This window comes from Equus asinus, chromosome 12 (genome assembly GCF_041296235.1).
Source record: "Equus asinus isolate D_3611 breed Donkey chromosome 12, EquAss-T2T_v2, whole genome shotgun sequence".
Lineage (NCBI taxonomy): Eukaryota > Metazoa > Chordata > Mammalia > Perissodactyla > Equidae > Equus > Equus asinus.
This window is the reverse complement of record NC_091801.1, coordinates 76,380,827-76,406,595: the sequence shown is the minus strand read 5'-3', so window position 1 is coordinate 76,406,595 and position 25,769 is coordinate 76,380,827. Positions and strand designations below refer to the sequence as shown.

General features: G+C 53.8%; 1 protein-coding gene across 2 annotated transcripts in view; it reads left to right on the top strand.

Moving 5' to 3' along the window:
- Positions 1 to 25,769, top strand: part of NDRG1 (N-myc downstream regulated 1) — a 55,715-nt gene that overhangs the window by 23,739 nt on the left and 6,207 nt on the right. For both annotated transcript variants that reach the window (XM_014831313.3, XM_044781175.2), the window contains 11 exons: positions 5,692 to 5,797; positions 7,883 to 8,003; positions 11,231 to 11,293; positions 12,103 to 12,163; positions 13,215 to 13,301; positions 15,601 to 15,657; positions 18,437 to 18,540; positions 19,037 to 19,093; positions 19,884 to 19,935; positions 21,158 to 21,205; positions 23,568 to 23,603. In XM_014831313.3, coding sequence (XP_014686799.3) covers positions 5,692 to 5,797; positions 7,883 to 8,003; positions 11,231 to 11,293; positions 12,103 to 12,163; positions 13,215 to 13,301; positions 15,601 to 15,657; positions 18,437 to 18,540; positions 19,037 to 19,093; positions 19,884 to 19,935; positions 21,158 to 21,205; positions 23,568 to 23,603 — 792 coding nt within the window. The remainder of the gene's footprint in view (positions 1 to 5,691; positions 5,798 to 7,882; positions 8,004 to 11,230; positions 11,294 to 12,102; positions 12,164 to 13,214; positions 13,302 to 15,600; positions 15,658 to 18,436; positions 18,541 to 19,036; positions 19,094 to 19,883; positions 19,936 to 21,157; positions 21,206 to 23,567; positions 23,604 to 25,769) is intronic.

The window sequence follows — 25,769 nt, the reverse complement described above, 5'->3', positions numbered from 1 at the left end:
TCACTCCGGGCTCACGGGCTGGGTAACTTCCTTTGACCTCAGATCGCCTCTCCTGTTGGATTTGCTGTTCCTCATTCCTTCCACCTGGATCTTTAGTTATTCAGACGGTTTGATTTGATTTGGTCTCCATGGGAATCTGTGTTCCTGTGCTCCCCAGGCCTCTCTGGGCAATGAGCTGATGTTACCCACAGGGTGGAGGGGTGGAGGGGTGGTGGGCAGGGTCTCCTGAGGTCTGGTGCCCACTCACTCTAGAGTCCCCAGTCTGGCAGAGCTGGGCCCGGGGGACATCTGATCCGTGTGTGTGTGCGTGTGTGTGTGTGTGTGTTGGAGGCGGGAGCTGATTTTTTTTTCCCTTCTCTTGGAAGCAGCTCAGCTCACAGGAAAAATGGAAACGCTGACCTTTAACTAAATTCTTTCTTTCCACAAAGTTGCTTCTTGTTTTCGTGTCCCCTGACTGAAGGTGGGTAGAACTCAGAGGCTTGGAAATCCTCAAACCCACCACTTCCCGTCCCCACCGGCCCCCAGCCACACTTCCTGGCAGAAGCCGTTGGGACTTAGAGAAACCCCAAGTGACAGATGGCAGCGGCCCTCATCCGGGTCAACGTGAAATGAGGCTATTCCCTTTCTGCTGTCCTCTCTGGTTTCCTGGGACTGCCCCGCTGGCAGAGGGGGAGGGAAGGTCAGCACCCCCATCGTGGGGCTCTCATCCCCTCCCCAGGTCTGTCCAGCCCAGGCTGGACCGAGTGTAGACACCCATCTCCCGGTGTCGCAGACCAGGTGCTGTGGACAGGAGCGGGGTCAGCTCTGCTCTGTCTTTGCTGCTGTTGTGTCCTTGGCCCATTGCCTGAACTTCTCTGGGGCTTGGTTTTCTAATCTGTAGAAAGGGGAGGAGCATTACTGTCCCTGCCAGTCTTGCGAAATGAAATAACCGTCGCATGGGACTCAGCCCGCGGCCTCCTCTGGCCTCGCTCCTCTGCTCCCGGGGTGGATGGCCGTGGATGGTCGTCGCTCTGCTCTTGCTCTTTTCCCTAATCCAAGAAGCCCTTCCCTCCTCGTTCGTCCTTGCCTGGAGAACTGCACTCTTGGGTGTGGTCCCAGCTTCACGCTGTGTTCCCAACCTGCCCCCCGTCTGCCCCCAGCACCCCGTTTCCTGCCTCTCCAACTTCTTTTCTTTTTCTTGAAGTGATGACAATGTTTAAGAAACCTGAGAGATGCAAGGAGTCACCACGGGTCCAGCTTGACCTCTGAGATTGTCTTGTCCTCCCCATGGCCCCACGTCTCCTGCAACCCTGGGGCGTGGAGGCCCAAGGCCCTATCCAGAATCTTAACTCTGCTCCCATCAGGGGTGTCCCTTGGGTGCCAGCCCCACAGGCTGGCTTTTTCCACCTGTGAAATGGCCGTCCTGACAGCACAGGGTCCAGATGTGGCTTTATAGTATTTGCTCAGTTAACGGGACCGTTGTCCTTACATACTGTTGTGTTCCTTCCACACAGGCAGCCTCCCCGGTCATCGTCATCCTTCATGTGCTCCTCACTTAAGGGGAAGGATAGGATCAGTGATGCAGCCGTGCCTCCCCCTCCCCCACTCGGGCACAGGAGGTGACCCAGGAAGCTTGGGGAGGTGTACGTGATTTCCCAGAAAGCTGGTGGTGGGACGGGCCCCCGGGATTTCCTCTTGAGCCTCGTTCTCTTGATTGCCTTTCTTGCCTTAACAAACCTTAACGCTGCGTCCCATTAGCCAGAACCTGCTTTCTTTGCCTGTTGTTCCTTAGGGAGCCCGCTGCCCTCGGGCCTCGCCTGGACCTAGGCTTGCTGGACCGAGGGGAGGGGCAGCCCAGGCCACAGCTGACTGGAGCCTGGGTAAGTGTGTCGTCGTCTCAGGCCAGAGTGTCCAGTGTCTCCCCAGGGCGCGCTGGGCAGGCGCATTATAGAGCAGGCGGCCGCAGCTGGTCCCAGGGCTTCCCTGGATCATCCAGCCAGTTGACTTTAGCTATGCGGCTGGCCCTCGTGGCTTCCTGGTAATGTCTCTGGGACAGGCGTCCATAGCAACTGACATGGAGGGAAACAGTGCAATTTGCAAAACACTTCCCAGTTGCTCCCACGGTTTTAGTGTTGGGAGCAGCTCTGTGAGCAGATGGGTTTGTTGTTGACCTCACTGTACAGCTGAGGGAAGGAATTCTCAGAGAAGTTGGGTAACTTGGCCAAGGGCGCATGGTGGGTGTATCGTTAGTATTATTAATTCTCACTCAAAAAACAGTGTCCTAAATAAGGAAATGTTTGTTATTCTTACTAACCTAGAAGCCTACTACAGCAGGAAGTGAATGTCACCCAGTCCCAGACTCCTTCCAGCTTCCTCGTCTGTCATCCTGAGTATGTAGCTTTTGTCCTCATGCTCATAAAGTGGCTGCTGAATCCCTGAGCATCTCATCCATGTTCCAGGTAGTAAGCAAGTGGAAGGGTGAAATGGAAAAATCAGAAGGCCAAGTATGAACCTTTAAAAAATTCTCCTCAAAGCTCCAGCAGGTTCTGCTGACGTCTCCTTGGCCAGAACTGAGTCTTCTGACCACCCTAAAGAAGGGAACAGCACAGGTTCCGGAGGCTGACCACCACAGTCTGCCATAGTTCATAAAGCTCCAAACCACAACTGACAGCCAAAGAGATGCAATCTTTGAGGAAGACTTAGTGGTGGGAGCTGTTTTCACCTCTTACCGGCTTACAGGCGGTGTAGACACTTGGGATGGTGCCATTCACCACTGTAGACCGTGTAAATCTCCAGGTGCCTCCTCTGCGCCCAATCCTGTCTATGGCAGAGCCAGCCTTGCCCTCTGGGAACTGGCAGCGAGATCGAGGAGGTAGCTATGACACAGATATTTGTCACTGTGGGAGGTGGTCCCAAGAAGAGAACAAGGGGCCGTGTGTCATATGTACCGTGGGTGGCTGGCAGGGCGTCCTAGAAAGGACCTTTGTGCTGAGGCCTTTGCAAGTCTGACACCCCTGTCGCACATTTGTGCAGTTTGGGGCGGATGCACACTGGGGAGGATGGGAGGAGCCGATGTCATTTCCCTATTCCGTGTGCCAGTGTGTTCTAGGTCATGCCCCATGGATTGCTGGTCCTTGGAGATGCTGGGGAGATAAACAGAGTTCTACAGTCCCATCCGTGGGAGACCTGACTTACCGAGTCCCTCTTTAGAGAGCCACCGTGCATGTCACACATTAAAGGTTTCACTTCTCCATGTGACATGGCACAGAGTATAAAACAGACGTCAAAGAGCTTCTGAGGCTTTAGACTTAGATGGTCTTGGGTTCAGATCTTGCTGCACCATTCCAGCTGTGTGACCTTGGGCAAGTTACTTCTCCTCTCTCTGCCTGGGTCTCCTCACCTGTCAGGTGTGGACAGACGTTACTCAGTGGGGTTGTCATGTGGATTCAATGAGAGAACACTTGTGAAATGCTCGGGGCAGGGCCTGCAGGAAGACACGACGGCTGATACAGGGATTGCCCCACCATCTTGCTGTCCCCTCTGCACCAGAGGAGGTGGGAGGAAAATCCGCACAGCCTGGCTTTGCCTCCCTTGCTGGCTCAGGCGCCTGTGAGCAGGGCTCCTGAGATCGGGTGCGGGACTGTGGAAGAGCTGAGTATGGAGGTCTGGGTGACAGAGGAGTCGTGTGAGGGTCTCCAGCCACCGTCCCAGCCGCAGGAGACCCCTGACGAGCCCCAGGACAGGGCTTTCCCCTCTCAGGCAGGAGGACGCCAAGCGAACCAGGCGGTTCTGATGTTCTCGTTTCCGTGGAGCCCTCTCTTTGGGGGAACAGAGGGCGGAGGGCGGGTTCCTCCCTCCAGGACACTGGGTGATTCGTCTCCACAGGGGCGGAAGGACCGAATGTCCCATTGGAACCGCAGGAGACGAAGGCATGTGTTTGTGAGTGTTTTATTTCTCCATCCGGTCTCAGACACAGTCTTCTTGGCTTGGGCCAGTGGAGGGCTTGCCCCAGGGCCGGCTTGACCCGTGTGTGTGTGTGTGTGTGTGTGTGTGTGTGTGTGTGTGTGACTTGAGGAACAGGACTCGGCATGGGGAAGGTAGCCTCTGCCTTCCCTCCTCCTCCTCCTCCTCCCTGGGTGGGCTGGAGGGCCCAGAACTCAGAGGAGGACAGATGGGGGCCGACAGCAGGAGGGCCCAGCAGACGTGGGGTCCAAGCCTGGTTCTCCAAATAAGGGGCTGAGTGGAGCCTGGACCAGAGATAGTTAAGCACTTTGTTAGAGAAGTTGTGTTCACCGAGATCCCGTGAGGCTCGGGTCTTTATCCAGCAGGGCCTGAGGACCTGGCGGCAAATATCCGTCCTTCTTGGACGGAGGTTGTTCTGGTTCCACAGCTGTCTAACTTTAAGGCCTCCCAAGAGATGACTCAACATCTGTTACCCAACCCCACCCCTGGAGCTGCTGGGAACATCTTTGATGCCAGCCGGGGCTGGATGTCCCATACCTGCCCCCGAGGTGTAGTGCCCAGGCACCTCGTTAAAGCCCTCAGCCACCACGTACCGAGAAATCCCTTTCCACCTGGCGCTGTGGCTGCCACCACCAGGCCGCCTCCTCTGTTGAGGAGCCTGGGGTGAGGTGGCTGGCTCCTGTCTTGCAGGTGGGGACCAGGGAGCTCAAAGGGGTTGGGGAAAGGCAGAGATTGGATTTGAACCCTGATGTCCCAGGCTGGTGGGGACGCTGCCTGGCCTATTTTTAGAGGGCACCATGTGTCTCAGCTGGGGAGACAATAGAGAATGTGGCCCCCACAATGGACCATTGTTCTCACAGTGGCTTCGGGGCCAGGGCTGGGCCCAGCAGATGATCGGTAGCCTGTACTGGGGGCCAGGCCATTGATCTATGCTCTGTGGATTTTTCCAGTGCTTGTGTAGACAGGAGCAAAGTGTCACGCCCTGAGGAGAAAAAAGAGGGCCAGGGAGATGGATGGACTCTGTGTTCCGGGGACTCATTCTGTTGGAGTCATAGGCAGGTGGCCCAGGAGGACACTGCTATGGGTGGGCCTGGGCACTAACAGGGAGCCAGGGCCCCTGCATACAGTGCCCTGTGTATACCCCTCGCCGTCCCCTGGAAGCATTCACACTTCCCCGTGAGCTGGCATCTCCCCACTTCCCAGGAGCACAGTGGCGGCCTGGGAGATGCTCCTTGTGGTTCCCCAACTTCAGACTTCGTTGCCTCGGGGGTCTGTGGAGTAAGATCCGGGAGGCCCCTGCCTCGCTCTGCCTGCGATGGGGAAGGGAGCCGCTGATGTGCTTTCCGTGCACAGACACTGTGCTCTCCTGCTCTGGAGGTACAGCCTGAGAATTGGAGTGTATTTCTTTCTTTATTTTTGAGCCAAGTTCCTCAGATTGACAGGCATGGACCTCAAAGGATGAGGGGGCCTACCTTGATCTCCCTTCTACCCCAGCCCCCAGCCTCTCTCGGGGCTTAAATCCTCTCTCTCCATCTAGCTCTCCTTCCGTTCTCTCTCTGCTTCTTGGAGTGGTGTCACTGGCCACAGATCTGCTGCCCGAAGCTGAGTGCTCTTGTGAACAAATGAGAAGTGAACTCAGAGCTTCCTCAAAGCACAGTTGGAAACCCCGGGGTGTCTCAGTGAGAAACGACAGCCCCAGCGATGCCGCTGCAGGTCCCGCCTGACACCCTGTCTGCTGTCTTTCCTCAGGAACAGGACATCGAGACTCTGCATGGCTCCATCCACGTCACGCTGTGTGGGACCCCCAAGGGAAACCGGCCTGTCATCCTCACGTACCATGACATTGGCATGAACCGTAAGTCCCAGGGAGCCATGTCCTTGGTGAGGTGGTTCCCACAGAGGGTGGAGGAAGGGCACAGCTAGGCAGGGCTGGTGGCGAGGACTCCAGCTGTTTCTCTTTTGCTGGGACCTCCTGGAGCTGTTCTGGGAAGAACTCTTGCCACAGACTGGAAAGGCGTGGAATGCTCTGCACTGGGGCACGGAGTTGTCTGTGTGCCTGGAGGTGCTGGGAAGTCAGGGAGCCCCTCTGCCATGTGTCTTTGTGACAGTGACTTCCTTTAATTAACGTGTACAGTGGATTTTAGTATTTTCACAGAGTTGTGCAACCATCAGCACAGTCGATTTTAGAACATTTTCATAACTCTGAAAAGAAATCCTGTCCTCTTCTCTATCCACCCCCCCCACCCCACCCCACCCCCCCCCCCCCGCCCAAGTCTCCCAGAGCCCCTGGCTCCCGGCAACCACGTCCACTTTCTGTCTCTCAGGATCTGCCTGTTCTGGATATTTTGTATAAAGGGAATCACACAATATGTGGCCTTTTGTGACTGGCTGCTTTATGATGTTTCAGGGTTCATCCACATTGTAGAAAATCCCAGCATTTCCTTCTCTTGTGCTGGGTGATATTGCATTGTATGGACATGCCACGTGCCACGTTTTGTTTATCATCCTCCAGCTGATGGACATTAGGATTGCTTCCACTTTTTGGCCGTTCTGACTACTGCTGCTGTTCATGTTTAGACTGGGAGTTTTGAAGATTACCAGGAAGTGTTACCATACGTGGCTTCCCCATTTTTCGTAGATGGGAAAACGATAAGATCTCCTTAATATTGAAATTATACAGAATAGAAGTAAACATTTCTGGGATGATCCAGAAGGTTCTTCTAGGCCTTCCTGCTCCGGGAATCTGTGTAAGCCTGAGTATTGCCATTGGATGCTTGCTGGATTTTTGACTGACATTCTTCCCCTAGAGCTTGTTAATACCATGAGGCTGGGGGTGATGTCAGTCACTGGGAACCATTTTTCTCCTTCACTCTTCGTTCTTTTATTTCACTTTCTTCCCTGTTTGTCCCACTTGCATCCATCCTGTACCCAATCCCATGCTAGGAACTTTGATGTACGTCACATTATTGCCCTGGACTCTGATGAGGAAATTGAGCTGCATACGGTGGTGTCCCTTCCCCATTTTAGAGAGGCTCATTGTTATTTATAGGAAGCTGACTGTTTTAACAGAAGACCCAAGACCTCTGTGGCTTAACACAGTATACGTTTATTTCTCTCACGTGACAACTCAGTGGGCATTCTGTGCAATACCGTCCACATGGAGATTAGGTACCCAGGCTCCTTCCAGCTGTGGCGTTGCCAACCCTGGGGCCTCAGAGGCTTCTGCTGGCTCCTCTGCATCTGACAGGTAGATGACAGAAGAAAGAGAAACCTAGAGGCTTGGTGGCAGGTGCTATGAGGAAATGAGGAGCATCGCGTGCTATTGGCCAGAACCCGGTAGCATGGCTGCCTTTAATTGCAAGGGAGGCTGGGAAATGTAGTCCAGCAGTGTGTCGAGGAAGAGAAGGGAAAGGGTTTGGCAACCAGCTGGCCTCTTCGTCTCAGGCCCTCAGCAATGAGGAAACTCATCCAAGGCCACACAAGAAGTGGGAGCGTCCATGCTTCAGCTCCTGTGCTCCTCCTTGTTTGAAAACCATGTGTGCCATGGCCATTCTCCCGGATGTGAGGGCTCAGGAGATGCAGAGAGAAAGAGAGCATCAGTGGGGCAACCCCACCTCGTAGGAGGGCCATCACGGCCATGACTGATGGGGACGGAGCAGGAGCCAGAATGGGAGTCCCCTGCAGCACCAGCTGGAAGTGGCAGACTCCTGGAGTTCAGACCATCCCCACCTCCACCCCCTCTCCTTCGCCCCATGACTTATTTTTGCCTTTTATTACCAGAGGACAGTGGGACAGGGGACAAAGGAATAGGGCTTCTTTCCTGTAAGTTCCTTCCCGCTGCTCAGTAGGAGTGAAACAAAATGAATACGTTTTGCCACTGAGCAACCTGTTTGATTCTCTCCTTCCTTCTTCTCTTCTCCCTCTCCTGCCCGTTCTCCAGACAAAACCTGCTACAACCCCCTCTTCAACTCCGAGGACATGCAGGAGATCACGCAGCACTTTGCCGTCTGCCACGTGGACGCCCCTGGCCAGCAGGACGGCGCCGCCTCCTTTCCCATGGGGTGAGAGGAGGGGCCCTGGAGCCCACGAGAGGGAGGGGAGAGCCGGCCTGGGGAAACAGGTCGGGGGTGGGGGGCTGTTAGAGTGGCTTGTAGTTTTTTTCATTGCGGTAAAAGGTATATAATCCAAAATTTGCCATTTCAGCCATTTTTAAGGGTACAGCTTGGTGGCATTAAGTACATTCATGTTGTTGTGCAGCCATCACCACTGTCTGTCTCTAGGATTTTAAGTGTCATTGGCACTTAATCCTTAGGGCTAGTGTACGTGGTTGGTAGCTCCATTTTCTACTTGAAGAAGCTGAGGCACAGAGGGGTTAACTCCCTTGCTCCAGGTTGCACAGCTAGTTTAATTTGGGGAGTTGGGGTTTGAACCCCGACTCTCAGACTCGTACTTTGTTTGGAACATCAGGCTGCCTTGTCCCAGGGTGCTCACACTGCCTGCTCGTCCCCAGCACGCAGCTCTCATTGTGAGGCTGAGGACAGGCTTGTGAATCGCACAGGACAGTTGGTGTCATGTCGGGGAGGCAGACCCCTTCGAGGTGCTCCGCCCCCCCCAAAAATGCTGTGATGAAACCAGGTCAGGAGTAGGTTCTTGGGTTTAAACTTTCGCAGAAAGGGCCTTCTTGGCTTTCACAAAGAGATCTCCTTTTCTGTTAGTGTTCCGAATTATCCTTAATAATTAACCTTTATCAGAGAACAAAGGAAGGGCCACCCAGCCACATGGGGCCAGGACCACAAATTAAAAGCTGCTTAATACCATGGGACGCAGTTAATTGTTAACCAGTAGATTAAGCCAGAGGTCTGTCAGTAAATCCGTCTGTGGCTGGGGCAACTGTTGGAAGGACTTAGGGAACCCAGTGGTTCTTAGCTCCCCCTGGGGAGGTTTAAAACATCTTCTGAGGCCTAGCCTGCCCCTGTCCCCCCAGGAATTTTTATGCAGCTGAACTGGAGGCTGAGGTGTAGGGTTTTCATTCCCCAAGGTTGCCCAAGGTTGCCAGGTGTGGCTGGTGGAACTGCTGTTTGCACAGGACCTGGCTCCTTTCTGCTTCCTGTAGTCGGGGGTCCCTTATTCCCTTTAGGGTGCCCGCCCGCCCTCCATCCTGAGGCTGAGACGGCAAAGCAGGGATGGGGACCTCTGGCTGGGTTCCTCCAAGCTCTGGAGTCAGCTTCCCGCACGTGGGGGCCTTGGAGGAGAGTCCTGTTGCCTCCTGGCTGTGGCCCCCCCCTGCAGAGAGCAGTGAGCAAAGAAGCTCCAGGAGTTAAGCAGCATCCCCAGTATCGCCCTTTGCAGGCTGCTGGCTTCAAACTGAGCCGAGGCTGTCTCAGAAGAAAATGGCTCCAGGTGTGTGTAGCCATACCAGCCAGGGTCTTTTAGGCTCTTTCCAGAGCATTTGCACATGCTGGTTCCCCTGCCTAGAATACGTTTCCTACACTCTTCACTCGTCAAGCCCCCCCTTCTGTGTCACTTCTTCCAAGAAGCCCTCCCTGACCACTTGATCAGAACAGGTCTCCCTGTTCGGCGCCCCCCTCAGCACTTTCACCTCCCTCCTAGTCGCCTTTGCCATTAGTCACAGTCACTCTTTTGGTTTACTCCCCGGCTGGCTCCTGTCCTGGACCGAGTCTGCTTTGCTCATGTGGTCTCCTCGTGGCCTCTCCAGGAGCCTGGCGGTAAGGACCAGTAACCACATCTGTGGAAGGAGTTCCCTCCTGCCTGTTCTGATGTCTCCTCCCCGAGGTCGGCAGTGTGAAATGCCTTCTAGTCAGCGCCAGCCCTGCTTCCCCAGCATCCCAGACCATCCGTTCGTCTTGTGAAGCATCCTTGATGGCTCTCCCAGGGACCTGCCCAGAGGATTCCGGGATGTTTGGAGGGGCTCGCTTCTAACGCAGTGTGCCTTGTGGACCTGCTCTCAATAAAAAGGGCCAGGCTCCCTGGTGACAGCCAAGATCTTGGTGGGAGGGACAATTCTTTGAGTTCCTCCTGGGAAGACGGGAAAGAAAACCTGTAGGAACTCTGACTAGGGTTGTTGGCAGCTGGCAGGGCAGGGGCTCTTGGCCTCCTTTGTGGAAATTCCAAGCTGGTGAGCACACGCTTGCTCCTGAGGAGGCAGAGGGAACAGCATGTGCAAAGGCCAAGAGAAAAGTGAGCCTAGAAATGGTAGAGAATCTGGAAGGAGAGATGCGGTGGGTGGGGTTGTTCTTGGCTGAGAAGAAGGAGCCAGCCTGGGAAGTGGCTCCGTCTAGTACCAGGGGTTGGTGACTGCACGCCCATGGGAAAGGTGGGTCCAGTGGGGACAAGCAACCCTTTCCGTCCCTGCTAAGGAGTTGGTGATAAGAGACTGTGGTGTTTCCTGCACCCTGCAGAGGAGAAACTCTTACCGTAATGCACAGACCCCAGGGCAGCCTGCAGGCTTCCTCATCACCCAAATGTGAAGCCTCACGGTCTCACCCTCCTCCATACCTGCTGTCAGGAGCCAGTTTTGAACAGAGGGCAGCTCCCCAGCCCTCTGTTAACAGGTGCTGTGGTCCCAGAGGATGTGTGAGTTGAGGCATCCTGTGCCTTAAAATCCCCCTGGGTATCCATTTCTGAAATCCCAGTTAGCCCACCGCATCCAGCTAATCGGGGTGGCCCACCTTCTCCACCATCATCTCCAGGCTCCTTCCACAGCATCCCTTGGGAGAGGAGGTGAGGGGGTATGGGACTTCCCTACGGTCAGTCAGGAGTGCTTGACGGGAGAGCTGCCAGGGCACCTCCTTTGGGGAGGTGAGTAAGAACATGGGCCTTGAAATCCCAGGGCCCACGGGGGATGTGGCTCCCAGCCTCTGCTCTCCTGTGAAGCCAAGTTGCTTTTCTCTTAGCCTCAGTGACGTTTGTGATCTTTACATTGGGGGGAATATGGCAACCGCATAGAGTCATCGTAAGGATTAAATGTGCTTAGAATGCTCATCGAATGCTTGGGGTTGGACCTGGAACATAGGCAGCAAGTGATAAAGGGTCACTTTACGAAGTGAAAGGGGCAGGATGTGGGAATGGAGAGCATCCTTGCTCAGCGGAGCAGGCTTGTACGCTGTGGGGTGCTCGGAATGGCGGCTACAGGGGGACGAGACTGGGGATCCTGAGCACATGGGGCAGCTGGTTCGTGGTCACTGCCCTTCAAATGCCCTTCCAGTTTGCATTCTTTTCCACTGGGGTCCAGGCTCTCATTGACTGCCTCTGCATGGCTTCTCCCAAGGTACATGTACCCCTCCATGGACCAGCTGGCCGAAATGCTGCCCGGAGTCCTGCACCGGTTTGGGTAAGAGTGAGGGATCCACTTCCCCACCCGCCTACAGAGAAGGGTGACTTCTAGCTTCTGCCTCTCCTTGGCCTTGATCTGGCCTGACCACTCAAATTTAGACTGGCATTTCAAGATCAGGGAAGAAATTAGCTCCTCACACTTTGTAAACACTGTTTTTCACATGGTCTCTTTCCTCTGGTCTGGCCCTTGTAAGTCGAGCTTTTCTCCCTGAGTAAATACGTCCCCTGATGACGACCACCCCACTCATCCTTTCCTTGCCACCTCTCCTTTCATTGCTTTCTCTTTCCAGTAGAACGTTCTGGAAGAGGGTTGCCTGAGCCCTCAGCTTCTCTCTGCAGGCCCTTCTTTCTCCAGGGCTCATTTCCTTCTTTCTTGAGCCTTTCATGTGAAGATAATACCTCAGTGTTCTTGCTCAATTTATTTTCGAGTCATTCCAAATTTTAGAATCCAAAATAAGCTTAAGAGTGGGAAGGAGGGGGGCCATAATGGACCTTCCCGTCAGTGTCAGACAGTGTCTCCAAGCCTGGGCGGCAGCCGGGAGAGAAAGGAGGAAGAGAGACTAGTCTCTCCAAGGTCATGGCCTTCTGTCTCGCCGTGAAGCATGATGCATTGTGGGTCCTCGAGGGCGCCACGCGGCAGTGTGTTCCCACTTTGTCTAGCTTGCTGGCTGCCCTCAGGGGTGACCGGGACAGACGCTGGGGGAGACCAGGCTCCTTAGGGGACAAGGGAGGGGGTGGTTTGAAGAGGGTTCTTGGGGCTCCTGTCGCTCGTTCTTCCGTGACATGAATTTTTATTTCTGCTTCCAGGCTGAAGAGCGTCATTGGCATGGGAACCGGTGCAGGCGCCTACATCCTCACTCGATTTGCTGTGAGTTCTTGGCAGTTTTTGAAAATGATGTTTTAAATAAGATTGATTCAGGATTAAGGACGAAAATTGGAAAAGCCTCAAAAATCCCAAAGGGAAAAAAGAAGTGACCCAGAATTCCATTTCCCAAGGGGGAACCACAGTTCACATTGTGGTTTCTGGTCCAGGGTTATGTGTGTGTGTGATGTGTGTGTGTGCTCACGTGCAGTGTGACAGCTTTTCCTTTTCCATCACCGAAATGCCATACTGGCCATATTCCTTTGTCGCCGGCTTTGCCCGCTCAGCGGCCGAGTGTGGATGGGTCGTCTCGACACTGTGCTCTATGCCACTTCTTTGTCAGAGCTGCACGGTTCATGAGGGCAAGGAACTCTTGGATCTGGACGGATCCTAAACTAGAATCAGAGCTGCATGTGTTTGCAGGACTGTCGTCACTTATGTGACTCTGGGCCCAAGTCCGGTGCTCCTGGAGCCTTTGTGTCCTAACCAAAGAATTGTTTAAAAATGCAACGATGCTCATTTTATTCAGCCGTATGTGTCTGGCCGCCTTGTATTTGCTGGACTTTGCTAGAGGTTAGAAATGCTGACACAAATACAAGACGCTCTGGATATCTAGGTTCTGAGCAGATAAAATAACGTCTCCACTGCGTGTTAGAGATGTGTCTAGGAGATGGAGACAGTGCCTCCTGATTACGCAAGAGCCTTGATGTGCCACCTGCTTTGTGAGGTTGACAGTGTGATATCCCCATTCACGGCGGGAAGCGGAGGGACAGCCAGGTCAGGCGACTTGCCTAGGGCAGGTCTGCCCAGCCCGTGTGCTTCTGCTGCTCCCGTGCTCCCTCTCTCCACTCTCCCAGGGACCCAGTCCCACGTCCGCTGCGCTGGGGCCTCCGCTCTGCGTGCGGGAGGGGTCGGAGCCTGTGGAGAGCAGCAGGCTGCCCTGGGGGCCCCCACGGGCCCTTTTCTGGGCCCTTGCCCAATCTTTGGGTTGACTGTTAACGTTCGTAGCATCTCCGATTGCCGGCTTGTCTCGCTCACCTCGTGGCTTGAATTGCAGCTGAACAATCCCGAGATGGTGGAGGGCCTCGTCCTCATCAACGTGAACCCTTGTGCAGAAGGCTGGATGGACTGGGCCGCCTCCAAGGTGAGGGGGTGGGCCGGGCTCAGGCAGGTGGGGTCCCGGCCTGTAGAGGGTCCCCCCGACTCCCTACTCCCCACTCCCAGCAAAGGTAGCATGTTTTCTCTGCTTTGCTTAGAATGTGCACAGGGCCTCAGGTTTTGCCACTCCGAAGATTTCACTAGGATGCTGCTGTCCAAGGCAGCGATCCCAGGGGGACCTCGGCCCCCGAGCCAGCTTCGATCAGCATAGCCTGGGTTAAGAAGTATTCGCTGAGGACCTATTACGTGCTGGGCTTTGCTCAGGATGCAGAGAATAAAAAGATGAAGAAGACGAATGCCTCTAATCCCACCTATTATTAATGAAAAACAAACCCGTGTTTGCTAGTGACCCTCTGCCACTTAGTTTTACGACAATAGTAATTAGCTGCCACAGATGGGCTGTTGACCAGGTGCTGTTTCGACTCTCTGTTGCCGTCCTCGCATGACCTCGTTTAATCCTCACAGTCACTCCAGGAGGCGGCGTGGTCAGAACCGTTTCACGGAGGAGGAAACTGAGGCCCCCAGTAGTTGAGGAAGCTGTCTGGGGTCACGCCAAGCTGGACAGTAGGAGAACGGGGGCAGATCCCCTGGACTCCGTGGTCCTCGGCCTCCACTCTGTGCTATGCTCAGCACCTCTCTGGTCCCCTTCAGCAGGTGTCTCATGCCCACCTTGACCGCAGGTCTGGGAATGCAGGGGACAGGACGCATCCCCACCTGGAGGAGAAGGGACCCTCGCTGTCTCCGGAGCTCTGCCTTGCCTGGCGTCCTGGCATCCCTTGTTTACCTTTTAAAAACGACTATTGTTTTTTTCATAAAGTCCCCAGTATTTGCCAAGAAGAGGCAGAAACCATTCCAATTGAAACAGGACAAAGCCTTTCAGGCTGGGGTGGTCCTGGCTTCTCGTTTTGAGCGTGTTTTTGCCAAGTTTGGGGTGACCATTGGGGACAGAGGTTTTGAGGGGTCGTGCCCCTCCCCCCATCTCTCGCCACCCGTCTTGGCCACTCTGATATTGCATCTCTCCCTGGAACCTTCCTCCAGAACGCGGGAGCCCTGCCCTCCTGCCCGCGTGACATTCAGAAGCGGAACACACTCCCTGTTTTTGATTTTATTTTCCAGCAAAGGAAGTGACATTGCAGTCAGCCAGTTTGGCTCCATGGTGGCTATTCTGAGCCAGACGTGGAGGGCTGGGGACGTTGACCGTTGGTTAAAGTGGAGCCTGAGGAATGTGTGTGAGGTTTTAATATCTGCACCACATCCTTCCTTTTCAGCCCCAGCCCTGGAGAAAAAAGACCTGTATCAAGGGTCTAGTATGTCAGACCCTGGGGTCAGATCCTGTGACACATGTAGCTGCCTTGTGTGGTTCTCACCCTGGCCTTGTGACTTTGAAGTTCCTGGCATCCCCGGTTACAGATGAGAAATCTGAGGTCTAGAGGCTCTGCAACCTGCCCCAGGCCACACAGCTGGGGTATGGCAGTCAGAGGTCAGCCGAGGACCCCCCTGTCTAGAATTTCTCTCCCCTGCCTGATGCTAAAGTTGATCAACACACATTTATGGAGCTTCTGCTGTGTAGCTAGCATTTATGGAGCTCCTGCTGTGTAGCTAGCATTTATGGAGCTCCTGCTGTATACCTAGCATTTATGGAGCTCCTGCTCTGTAGCTAGCATTTATGGAGCTCCTGCTGTATACCTAGCATTTATGGAGCTCCTGCTGTATATCTAGCATTTATAAAGCTCCTGCTGTGTACCTAGTATTTATGGAACTTCTGCTACATATCTAGCATTGTCACTGGGGAGAGGTAGAGAGGAGAAGATCGTCTGTGTCTTTAGTATCCTCAGTATATTCAGAGAGAGGAAACTGGCTTGAGGGGGAAGGTCTAGAGGATGATACAGGAAGGGTAGCGGGAAGTAAGCAGATCCTGGGGTGTAGACTGGGGGAGCTCAGTGTGTGTTTAGGAGAAATGGACAGGGCCGCCCCTGCTGAGGACTTGGTTGACTCTGGAGCAGGGAACGTGGAGCCAGCTGGGTCTTGGTTCAGCACTCAGGGGCCATCATCTCCACATGGGCTCTGAGGACAAGGAGTGGACAGAGACCCAGGCCCTGCTTTCCAGGAGCCTTAGGGCTCGTAGGTCACTGGAGACAGGTGACCAAGTTCCCATCAAGGGAGCGTCCTCAGAGCTGAGTGCTGGGGAGCCCAGCACTGCCACTCTGACCTTGCTGACCTTGCTGGCCTTTTCGTGCTGCTGCGAGCGCCTGCTTTCTGAACCCACCTGGTCTTGTTCTTCCCAGATCTCCGGATGGACCCAAGCGCTTCCAGACATGGTGGTGTCCCACCTCTTCGGGAAGGTGAGTAGCGTGGCTTGGCATTCTGTTGTTCGCACTGAGCAATTGTGTGCTGCCCTGCACGTGGGGCATAGAGACGAACAAGACACGAGCTGGTGGGGGCCTCGTGCGGATACCCACCAAATAATTCGCCATTATTAATTCATGATCACAAGCCGTTCATTCTCTCTCTTTTTAACATAAGGCTTTTTGGCAGCTCTATTGAAGTACAGTAAACTGCACATATTGAATATGTAAAACTTGAGGGTTTTAACATAAGAATGCCCCCATAAAACCAGCACTGAAATCGGGATGCTGAGCATCTGCATCGCCCCCACGAGCTCCCTGTGCCCCTTGGTAATCCTCCTCTCCTTCCTCCTCAGGCAACCTCTCATCTGCTTTCGGTCATTATAGATTAATTTGCATTTCCTAGATTTTTATATAAATGGCATCGTACAGTATGTACTCTTTTCTTAAAAAATCTGGCTTCTTTCACTCAGCATAATTATTTTGAGACCCATCTCTGTTGTTGGGTACATTGATTCTTCACTCCTTTCCAATCCTGGGTGCTATTCTGTGGTGTCGATGGACCGAAGTTGGTTTTTCCTTCACTATGGGTGGACATTTGGGTTATTTCCAGTTCTGGACTGTTGCTGATAAAGCCTGTAACATACACAGCCATGGCGGTTGCTGTGTGTCCGGCTCAGTCCTAAGGCGAGTATTAACACAAGTATTAACTCATGGAATCTGCTCAGGAGCTCCAGGACCCGTGTGAGAAGTACTGTTTTTCTCACCAGTTTGTGGATAAGGAAACTGAGACCAGAGAGGTCAAGGAACTTGTGTGAGGTCTCACAGGCAGGGAGAGGGGGGCTGGGATCGGAAGCTATGAGTCTGGCTCCAGAGCGCGTTCCCGTAACCAGAGCACGACCCTGTCTGTCTGTCTGTCTGTGCTTCTGTTGTCGCCTGGCTCTCAGATGGGGTGTACTGCAGTGACCCCGCTGAGGGTGGGCCCAGCCAAGCCCCGTTCGTCCTCAGCCCAGCCAGCACGACCCCTGACTCCAGTTTTGTGTCTCCCCTGGACATAAGCCCAGACACTGAAAAACCCCTCAGTGTCCAGCTCGAGGTGACTTGCTCTGTTGACTGAGGGTGGCCCACCGCCCACTGCCTGCTCCCCAGCTAAGGCATGTGACCATATGACCCCCCAGGGATGCGGATGTTCACTGTGGGGTTGGCGAAGCGTGCCCACTGCGTTTGGTCCTTATGTTAGTTTCCTGTCTCCTGTAATGAAACACCACAAACTCAATGGCTTAAAGGGCTCCCAAATCAAGCATCGGGTGGGCCACACTCCCTCCACTGGCTCTTGGGGAGGATCCTTCTTGCTTCCTCCAGCTTCTGGGAGCTTCGGAATTCCTGGGCTCGTGGCTGCCCACTCCAGTCCCTGCCTCTCTCTTCTCATAGCCGCCTCTTCTGCGTCTGTTTCAAATCTCGCTCTGCTTTTCTCCTATGAGGACACTTGTCATTAGATTCAGGAGCCATTAGGATAATCCAGGACGATCTCCTCTCAGGATCCCTGACTTAATTATTACATCTGCGAAGACCTTTCTTCCAAATAAGTGAACACTCGCAGGCCTGGGGGATCTGACACCGACACGGCCTTTGGGGGCCACCCTTCAGCCCACTGCGGTCTTCGTTCCTCTTTCACGTTGCTTTTCAGAGTTGGTGATACACTTTCTCCACCCTGAGTGTATGATCGGAACCTCATAGGGATATGGAAGGAAGCAGAGCCGGTGTCTGTATTTCCTTGGAGGGGGAGGGTGTCAAGGCCAGGGTGAGAGTCTGGTCTGATGGAACCCCAAATTACTTGGGGTATCTGTTGGTGCCCCCATGTGGCTTCAGTTGTGTTTTGATCTGAAACCCCAGCACAGCTCCTCAGCCTATTTTTTCCTGATTTGCCTTTGAACAGCCGGTTGGCCTCTCTGTTGCTTAAATGATCGAGGATGGTTTTGGCAGCGGCTGGGGCTTGACATTGGCCCCCTCGCTCCCTCCGGCTCCTGCTCTGGTGTCATTGATCACATCGGGATGTTCTCTGAAAGCTGCAGCATCCACCGATGTACAAATGAGAACCAGAGCGAGCTTATAACTTGCTGGCTTGTCCCGAGTCACGTTCGGAAAGGAGCCGGGGAGAGGCAAGGTGGAGGCCGACCTTCTGCAAGGCTCTGGGTGACCCCACGGGAATCCAGATGGCCCTTTTTTCCGGCAACTTCCCATTGCATGAGTTGGTTTTATTTTCCAAGCGTGAAAAGCTTCTTTTCAACTCTCCCCATTAAGTAACGATCATTGCTAACAGTTGTGTCGATTTTTACTGTTTCCAAGGGGCTTCTGGGTGCACAACCTGTGTTAAACCCCACAACCTGATAGAATAGGAAATATTATCCCTCCTCCTTTTTCTTTGAGGAAACTGAGGCTCAGAGCGGTTAAGGCACTTGGCGTGAAAAGGGGCAGTGATGGAGCCACGCTCCAGATCCAGGGGGACTAATTCAAATCAGAACCCCCTAAGTCGGAGCCCAGAAGAGCCTGCTTTGCCCTGCAGGCTCCTTTGTGCTGCAGCTGATGGTCAGACAGCAGTCAGCATCCGGGGAGTGGCTTCCGCTTTTCCAAGGGTTTCCTTGGGCTCTGGAGCAGCCTTGTGCATCAGATAGGATTATCTTCCCTGTGTACCTATGTGACCTGGAGGATGGGGACGGCCGTGACCGGCGCAGGGCCCCAGTCCCAGTGAAGGGCATGTCCCCCTCTCTGACTGCAGGAGGAAATGCAGAGTAACGTGGAGGTGGTCCACACCTACCGCCAGCACATCGTGAACGACATGAACCCCGGCAACCTGCACCTGTTCATCAACGCCTACAACAGGTATGGGGCTGCTGGCGGCCGCACCACGGCCATGGTCGGGCCCCTGCTGTAGGTCTGGAACAGGGGGGCGAGGTGGCGGGATCACAAAACTAGTAGAAGATGCAGCCCCTGAATTGGAGCAAATTGATTGTCAGGACAGGGGTACCCTAAGGGCCCAGGGAAATAAGGTGCCTCCCCGAGGTTTGAGCTCCTTGCAAGGAGCTGAGCCACCACGCCTGACCAGCGGGCCGCAGGCACGAGTGGACGCAGCCGAGCCCTCAAAGGGTTGGGAGGAAGGACATGCCTGTGCCCGTGGCTGACCATTAGGAGAGGCCGGCGGTGGGGAGAGCTAAGAGGTTTCCCCAAAGCCAGATGACCTCGCACAGGTTGGCGTGTGGGGGGTTTGCCAGAAGGGTCAATGGCAGGACCCCCCCCCCCCCGGGCTGGGCACGGTGGGAGGGGCTTCCTCCAGGAGGGGGGTGTCTGCGGATGCTGATGGTGCATTTGCTGCCTGCAGCCGGCGGGACCTGGAGATCGAGCGGCCGATGCCCGGAGCGCACACCGTCACGCTGCAGTGAGTTGCTCTCTCCCCCGCGCTGTCTGTTGGCCTTGCCCACCCATGTTGGCAGGGCCTCTTTCTGGGCTTGGCGGACGTGTGCTAGGGTGTCGCCATCAGCGAGAATCGGCTGTATTCTGCCCAGGGACTGGGCCCAACCCAGCCTCACTGGCCTGCTCCTGTGCAGGCGTTCAGTTCCTAGGGGGCCCCGGTGACCTGGGTTGGGACCTCTGATCTCAGAGAAGGAACGATGTTCATGCTTTGGACAGGATTTATTAAGCCCCTACCATACATCAAATGCAGCGTCAGTCTTTGCTTCACAGAGCCTGGAAATGAACCCACCCTAAGGTGCCCTATGAAGCGGGGAGGACAAGACGGCTGTGGCTGCGACAAACTGTGTCCACCAGTAATGACCGTGTCTGTTTATAGTTCCTTAAGTGAACCATGTTATTTGACACCTGAACTTGGCCCATGCCGTTTCCTTTGTCAGACATGTCCTTTTTGTCTTCTCATCTTGATTGCTGGCAAAATCCTACCCGTCCTTCTTTGAGGAGAGGGTGCTTGAAAATAAAAATATCAGGGCACAGAAATTGTCTGGCTGAAATTATACTAAGGTGTAAACGACTGCTAACCAGTTTTAGCCTAAGAACAAAGCAGAGCCTGGAGGCAGAAGGAAGTAAAAACAGCAAAGGGTACTGGGGAAACCAAAATGCACTTTTTTGGGACTCTGGTCCCAGCCCGGCAGGCCTGGGCGTGTGAGAGTCTTTAAATGAACCTTGTGTTAACCTGCCATCTCTCCTGCCCCCAGGTGTCCTGCTCTGTTGGTGGTTGGCGACAATTCTCCTGCTGTGGATGCTGTGGTATGTAGAAATCAACTGCTGGTTTCTGTGCTTCATTCTGCAGAAATTAAGACGTTGCGTGACGTCTCCCTGCCCGCCTTATTCCCCTCCTCTGCTCCCATCAGGGCGGGCACGTCTTCTAAATGCCATGTTGGCCTTTGGGTAGAGAGCCCGGCCATCAGCCTCTGTCCCTGATGACTGCCAGCCCCGGCCGCTTGGCAGTGGGCCCACTGTCTCCTCTCCCAGCCCCTTACCTGCCAGTCTGCCCCTCATTGGCTTGATTATCTGGGCATCTTTGCCACTCGGCTTCCTGGCCAAGAGACTCTCCTCCCATTTGGGGGTCAGGTGGAGCTTTCAGACCTGGTTGGTGCCTGGTCAACTGGGAGGGCAGAGGGGCACCTGGGGAGTGGGGCTTAGGCGAGGCTTTCTGGCTCATTTCACCCCTTCATTCCCACCTGTGATGTTGTGGACGCAAAGCAGGAGCTCTACCTTTCCAACATCACTGTAGCTGGGGACGTTGGAGACTTAGGGGCTATTGAGCAGAGTCCTAGAGTGGGGACATGTCTTATGCGGTGGGCTACAGAGCAGCATCTGTAAATGTTCATTTAGTAAACATCTGGGGTGTTTTAATGAACCATGAGTTTCTTGGGATCTAACCCACTGGACATAATCATAGGCTGCATCAATAGAGATATATTGTTCCCATCAAGGGAGGTGATAGTTGTCTAGTAAGCACTTTGAATATCACAGTTTACGTGTGGGTATTGTGCCCACTTCTGGATGCACTTTCAAGAGAGTCATTGACAGACTGCAGAGAGAAACCAGTTTGGTGGATGTGATTTCATAGGAAGAATAGTTGTGAAGACTGGGGTTGTCCATTCTACAGAATCACTGGCAGCAGCTGGTTAAACGGCGTCATTCATTCAGCAAATATTTCCGCAGCACCTCCTACATTTTAGCCAATCTTCATAACAACCCTTTGAAAAAGATAGTATCCCCATTTTATTAACGAGGAAACTGAGGCTCAAAGAAGTGAACTAACTTGTCCGGGGTCTCATAGCTAGCAGCGGCAGGGCTGGAATTTAAAGCCACGTATGTTTGATCCCAGAGCGTGCGTTCTTCTCTTCCAGTAGGAGTGCTGGAATCTCTGATGATGGCGGCAGAGCAGCAGGGAACGGGGAGAGGTTATGACTTTGGCTCCAAGTGGAAAATTCACAAATTTCTTCTCCCTTTCCCTGTCCAGGTGGAGTGCAACTCGAAACTGGACCCGACGAAGACCACTCTGCTCAAGGTACAGGGAGAATGAGGGGCGTCTGTGTCTGTGCTGTCTCAGAAACCTGCAAGTTTCTGCAGAATTGAGTTGCGTCTGATTGAGGCAAAGCTGGTGGTCAGAATCCCTGGAAATGATTATTTAGTGTGTCTATTCACAAACATCTTTGGGTACCGGCTGGTGACCCAAGGCCACGAAGATGAGAAGAGCTCTCTCCAGGACCCATGAGTCCACGGGCAGCCACTGTGGTGCTCTGGCAAGGGGTGGACCAGGAGGCATGCAGACAGGGCTCTCTCGGTTGGGAGTAGGGCCAGGATGTGCTTTGGAGAGGGGCCCTGCCTGTTGAATAGGAGAGAATGGACCCCCGAGGCTGTGGAGGGAGGCCTCTCCCCACAGGTCATCTGAACCCATGTGTGCTTGCTCTCTCTGTAGCTGGATCTGGGGTCTGTGTCGCAGCCCCTGCCAGTGCCCTGTTCGAGGGGACTGATGTACCTTCCAAACCCATGTGGTCTTTGTGGCAGCCGTGACCCAGGCTGCAGCATGAAAGCAGGAACCTTTCTGGGAGGGCAGGTGACCAGGAGGGGCCTGTGTGATATTAGGCGGCCCCCTGTATGGGGGAGGACAAGAAGCTGTACCCTCTACTCCCCCTGTGAAAGCGGGATGCCTTTGAAAGGCACGAGAGAGGTGTCTGGTGCTTCCTGGGGGGGGCTGGTCCCTATAATTTGTTCTTCCCTTACATTTTCTTTCAAGATTCCCTCAAAAGGAAATTGCGAGACTGGAAGATGCTGGGCTTCGGGCCCGAGGGGGCTGCTAATTGGCTAGCTTTTGCAAAGTGGGACAAAGTGAGCGTCCTTTGTCTAGATTGTCCAAACACATCTGTGTCTGGACTCCCGCAGCATCCAGGCTGCTGTCCCGGGAAGAAGATGGACAGAGATACAGACCCAGATGGGGATGGCCCCGTCACTGCTGTTAGGAAGACGAGGAAAGAGCCTTGGAGAAGGGTGGACCAGTGTCCTCAGGTGGAACAAAGTTCCACAAACCAGGAGGCTGAGAGCCACAGGAACCCGTTCTTTCGCTGTTCTGGAGGGTGCCGTCTGAAATCAAGCTGTGGGCAGGGCTGAGCTCCCTCTGAAGCTCGAGGGAGCATTCTTCCTTGCCCCTTCCCAGCCTCCCCTGCTGGCTGGCAGTCCTCGGTGCTCTGTGGCTGGCAGACGCGTCCCTCCAGTCTGCCTCCATTGTCACACAGCCTTCTCCTTGTGTGTCTCTGCGTCCAGATTTCCCTCTCGTTTGAAGGACATCAGTCACTGGATTTAGGGTCCACCCTAATCCAGTATGACCTCATCTTCATCTAATCCCATCTGCAAAGACCCTATTTCCAAATATGATCACATTTTCCGGTCCTTGGGGTTAGGACTTGCGTATATCTTTTGGGGGAGACATAATTCACCCGACATCCCACAACAGAGGGTAGGTGACCTGTCTGGGATCTGGTGGCTGGTTTGACGGTAGATCCAGGATCAGAACCTGTTTCAGCCTGATTCCAGACACTCTCTCCCCACTGCCCACCCTGCCCTGCTGTGTGGCCCCTGGCATTAGTCCAGCATCCTGCCACTGCTTTCTGGTGTCTGGACGGTGGTCCTGGGTTAGCGTGGCCGCGAGGCTCACCTTCGGGATCTGGCTTTGAGACTCGGGGCTGTAGGACGGCGCAGCCTCACCCACCCTCCCTCACTCACACCTTCCAGTCCTGTCACCCTCCAGGCCATTCTCGCCCATCCTGGCCCATCCTCACCCTGCTGCCCCCAAGCCTGGGCCCTCGATAAATATTCACACATGCCCGGACTGGCTTTAAGCAGCGATGGGATGGAACGGGAACTTGGGGAGTTACAGCATTTATCAAGGGAGGCCAGTGAAGACCCCCAATCAGGCCCGAAGTCTCGAATCTAGCAGTTTCCTTCCGAGGGAGTCTTTAAAGAGGATGTATGTCCAGAGCCCCGTGCTGTGAATGCTTTCTGGTCAGACAGGCCCTGGATGGAAACTTGCACGTTCCTCAGGCACTCCGGCCCGTTTCTGCCTCTGAAATGGTGCATTCGTCCCTTCCAGGGTTCTTGTGGAACAGACAGGAATTATCTACAGGGCCTAGCACAGTGCCTGGCTTGTCATAAGCTACAAGCAGTGGTCGCCAAGAAGATAGTTCAGTGCCAAGACGGATAGTGATGACAGCAGCCTTCCTGGCTGGGGTTTGGGTGTCTCTGCCCATAACATGCCCAGTCCCCCCTCAACAGGGCAGGGCAGCGGAGGGTAGGCGCCACTTGGAGCTGGTTCACAGAGCAAGGATCGCCTCCGCCCAGGTGTTCGGCACTAACCAGCTTCCCTTCTCTCCCAGATGGCGGATTGTGGCGGCCTCCCGCAGATCTCCCAGGTGAGTCCACCTGTCGCGGCTCCCCAGGTGGGGAGGCATGTGCCTCTGAGACCTGTTAGTACCTTTTCTCTCCCTGCCTGCTTGTCCCCCATCTGGCCATGACATCTGATGACAGTTTGTGGATGCTCACTGTTTATAAAAGGTGTTTGCATGTGAGGATTTATGGGATAGCCCAGAAGCCTTTGTAGAGTAGATGATTCTGGCGTTCACAGGGGTAAAGGTGTTTGCCAAGGGGACACAGCCTGGCAACGTGGACCAGAATGTCAGTGTACCTGACCCCAGAGACCACGGGCTTCTGCTGGAGCCCTGGGCTCCCGGAGCTCAGGCCCAGAGCAGGGGGCGGAGAGGAGATGAAAAGCAGTGTGTGTGTATATTTTGGGAAGTTTTTCTTTTTTTAATCACTGATATTTATTGCTTCTGCTTTTCTAATTATAAAGTAATACATGTTTATCAAGAAATTTTAAAATACAGATGGATAAAATAATAATTTAAAAAACCATGTCTGTAGTGCCCCAACTTCAGATTACTGTTGTTACAAACTTGAAAGTATTTCCCTCTAGTGTCCTTTCTGATATAGTTTCATACATTTTTGTCTTACTTTAAGCAAAATCGGGATCATGTGGCAGGTATGTTTTTCACCTGCCCACATAATTTCACATCTCAGGGATATCTCCATTTGGTGAAAAAATGTTCTGTGTCTTAATTTTTAATGGTGGCAGAAAACGCCATTGTACAGATATCCCATAATTTCTTTCCCTGATGCGCTATTGCTGGACATTTAGGTCCTTTCTGGGTTTTCACTATTCCATGTGGTGCCTCTCCGTGTGGAAGCGATCAGCTCCTTGATTGTTTTCATGTGGGCCCGCCCATTTCGAGGGTTGTGGGACAAAAAAGGGTGAGTCTTGGCTCCCACGGCCCCAGTGCATGGCCATGGCAGAGACGTCCATCTGGGTGCCATATATAATTCTTAGAGCTGGAGCTGTGCCAACAGAAAAACAGTCTTCTCTTTGGGGCTGTGAAGTATTCCACCGGGAGTCTGAAGGAGAGGCCGAGGGGCCCACGGGGCAGCCCCAGGAGCAGATTTCTGTATCAGGCGGGTGCTGGATCTTGGCTCATTGCTCTGGGTCCCATCTCATTGCAGTGTTTTAGTCTAGAAGTATGAGCATAAGTGGCCTTTGGTGGCTCTCTTCGCTTCTCTGCACCTGTTTCCACAGCGTCTCCCTCTGCACCCACTAGAAAAGAACAAAAAATATTTTCAGCTTTTTATCTGCTGTTATGTCGTGCCCATTTGATAGCTGGGAGTAGCCAGAGAAGGGTGGGATGTCCCAGCTGCCAGAAGGAACAGATGGGCTCCCAACAGAGCCCTGCTTAGACGTAAGTGTGGGTTAATACCTGCACATTAGGGGGGAGCCGGTTCTCAGTCCAGCTTGCTCCTGAGTCTCCTGCTAGGACAGTGCCACCCAGGGCCTTAAGTTGGCTGGAGAGAAGAGGCGCCATTTTTCCTTCCATCTCTCCCTCTCCACACTCTTTCTCTCTCCCTTCCTTTCTTCCTTTCTCTGGTTGAAATGAAAACAGATCTAGCCCTGGCCAGAATGAAAACACATTGTAAATATCATGGCAGGAGCTGAACTAGCCCAGGCTTCCAGGTGACCAGCCCAAGGAGGACCAAGTACTGTGTCATCCCTCATCCTTCTGCCCTGACAAGTTGGGCGCATGTTTACAAAGGGCGTTCCCACCCTTCATTCCATTTGATCCTTGCAACAGTCCTTAGAGATAGGAAGAGAACGAGGAAGAGAATGAGGGAAGTGAGGTTAAAAGATGGGAGAGATTGCCCGTGGTCACGCAGGGGAGCCAAATTTGGGCCCAGGTATTCTCGTTCCTAAGTCCGCATTCTTATTTCTGTTCGCCTTCTTGAACACAGGAGTCCTTGGCTCTCTGCAGCCCCAACCTGCAACTCTTGTCACTTTCTTACCATTGTCACCCAAACCCCAGAGGGCAATTTGAGCACAGCCCCTCCTTTAAATGTCATTCAGCTCCTTGTGGAATAGTGTCAGGAGTTGGTGGAGGTGGGTGGGAACACGGCCTCCGCTGATGACTTCTCAGGAGAACAGACCCAGGGCATTGCATTTGAGAGCTGGAGGCAATTAGACTGTGAATATGGCCTTT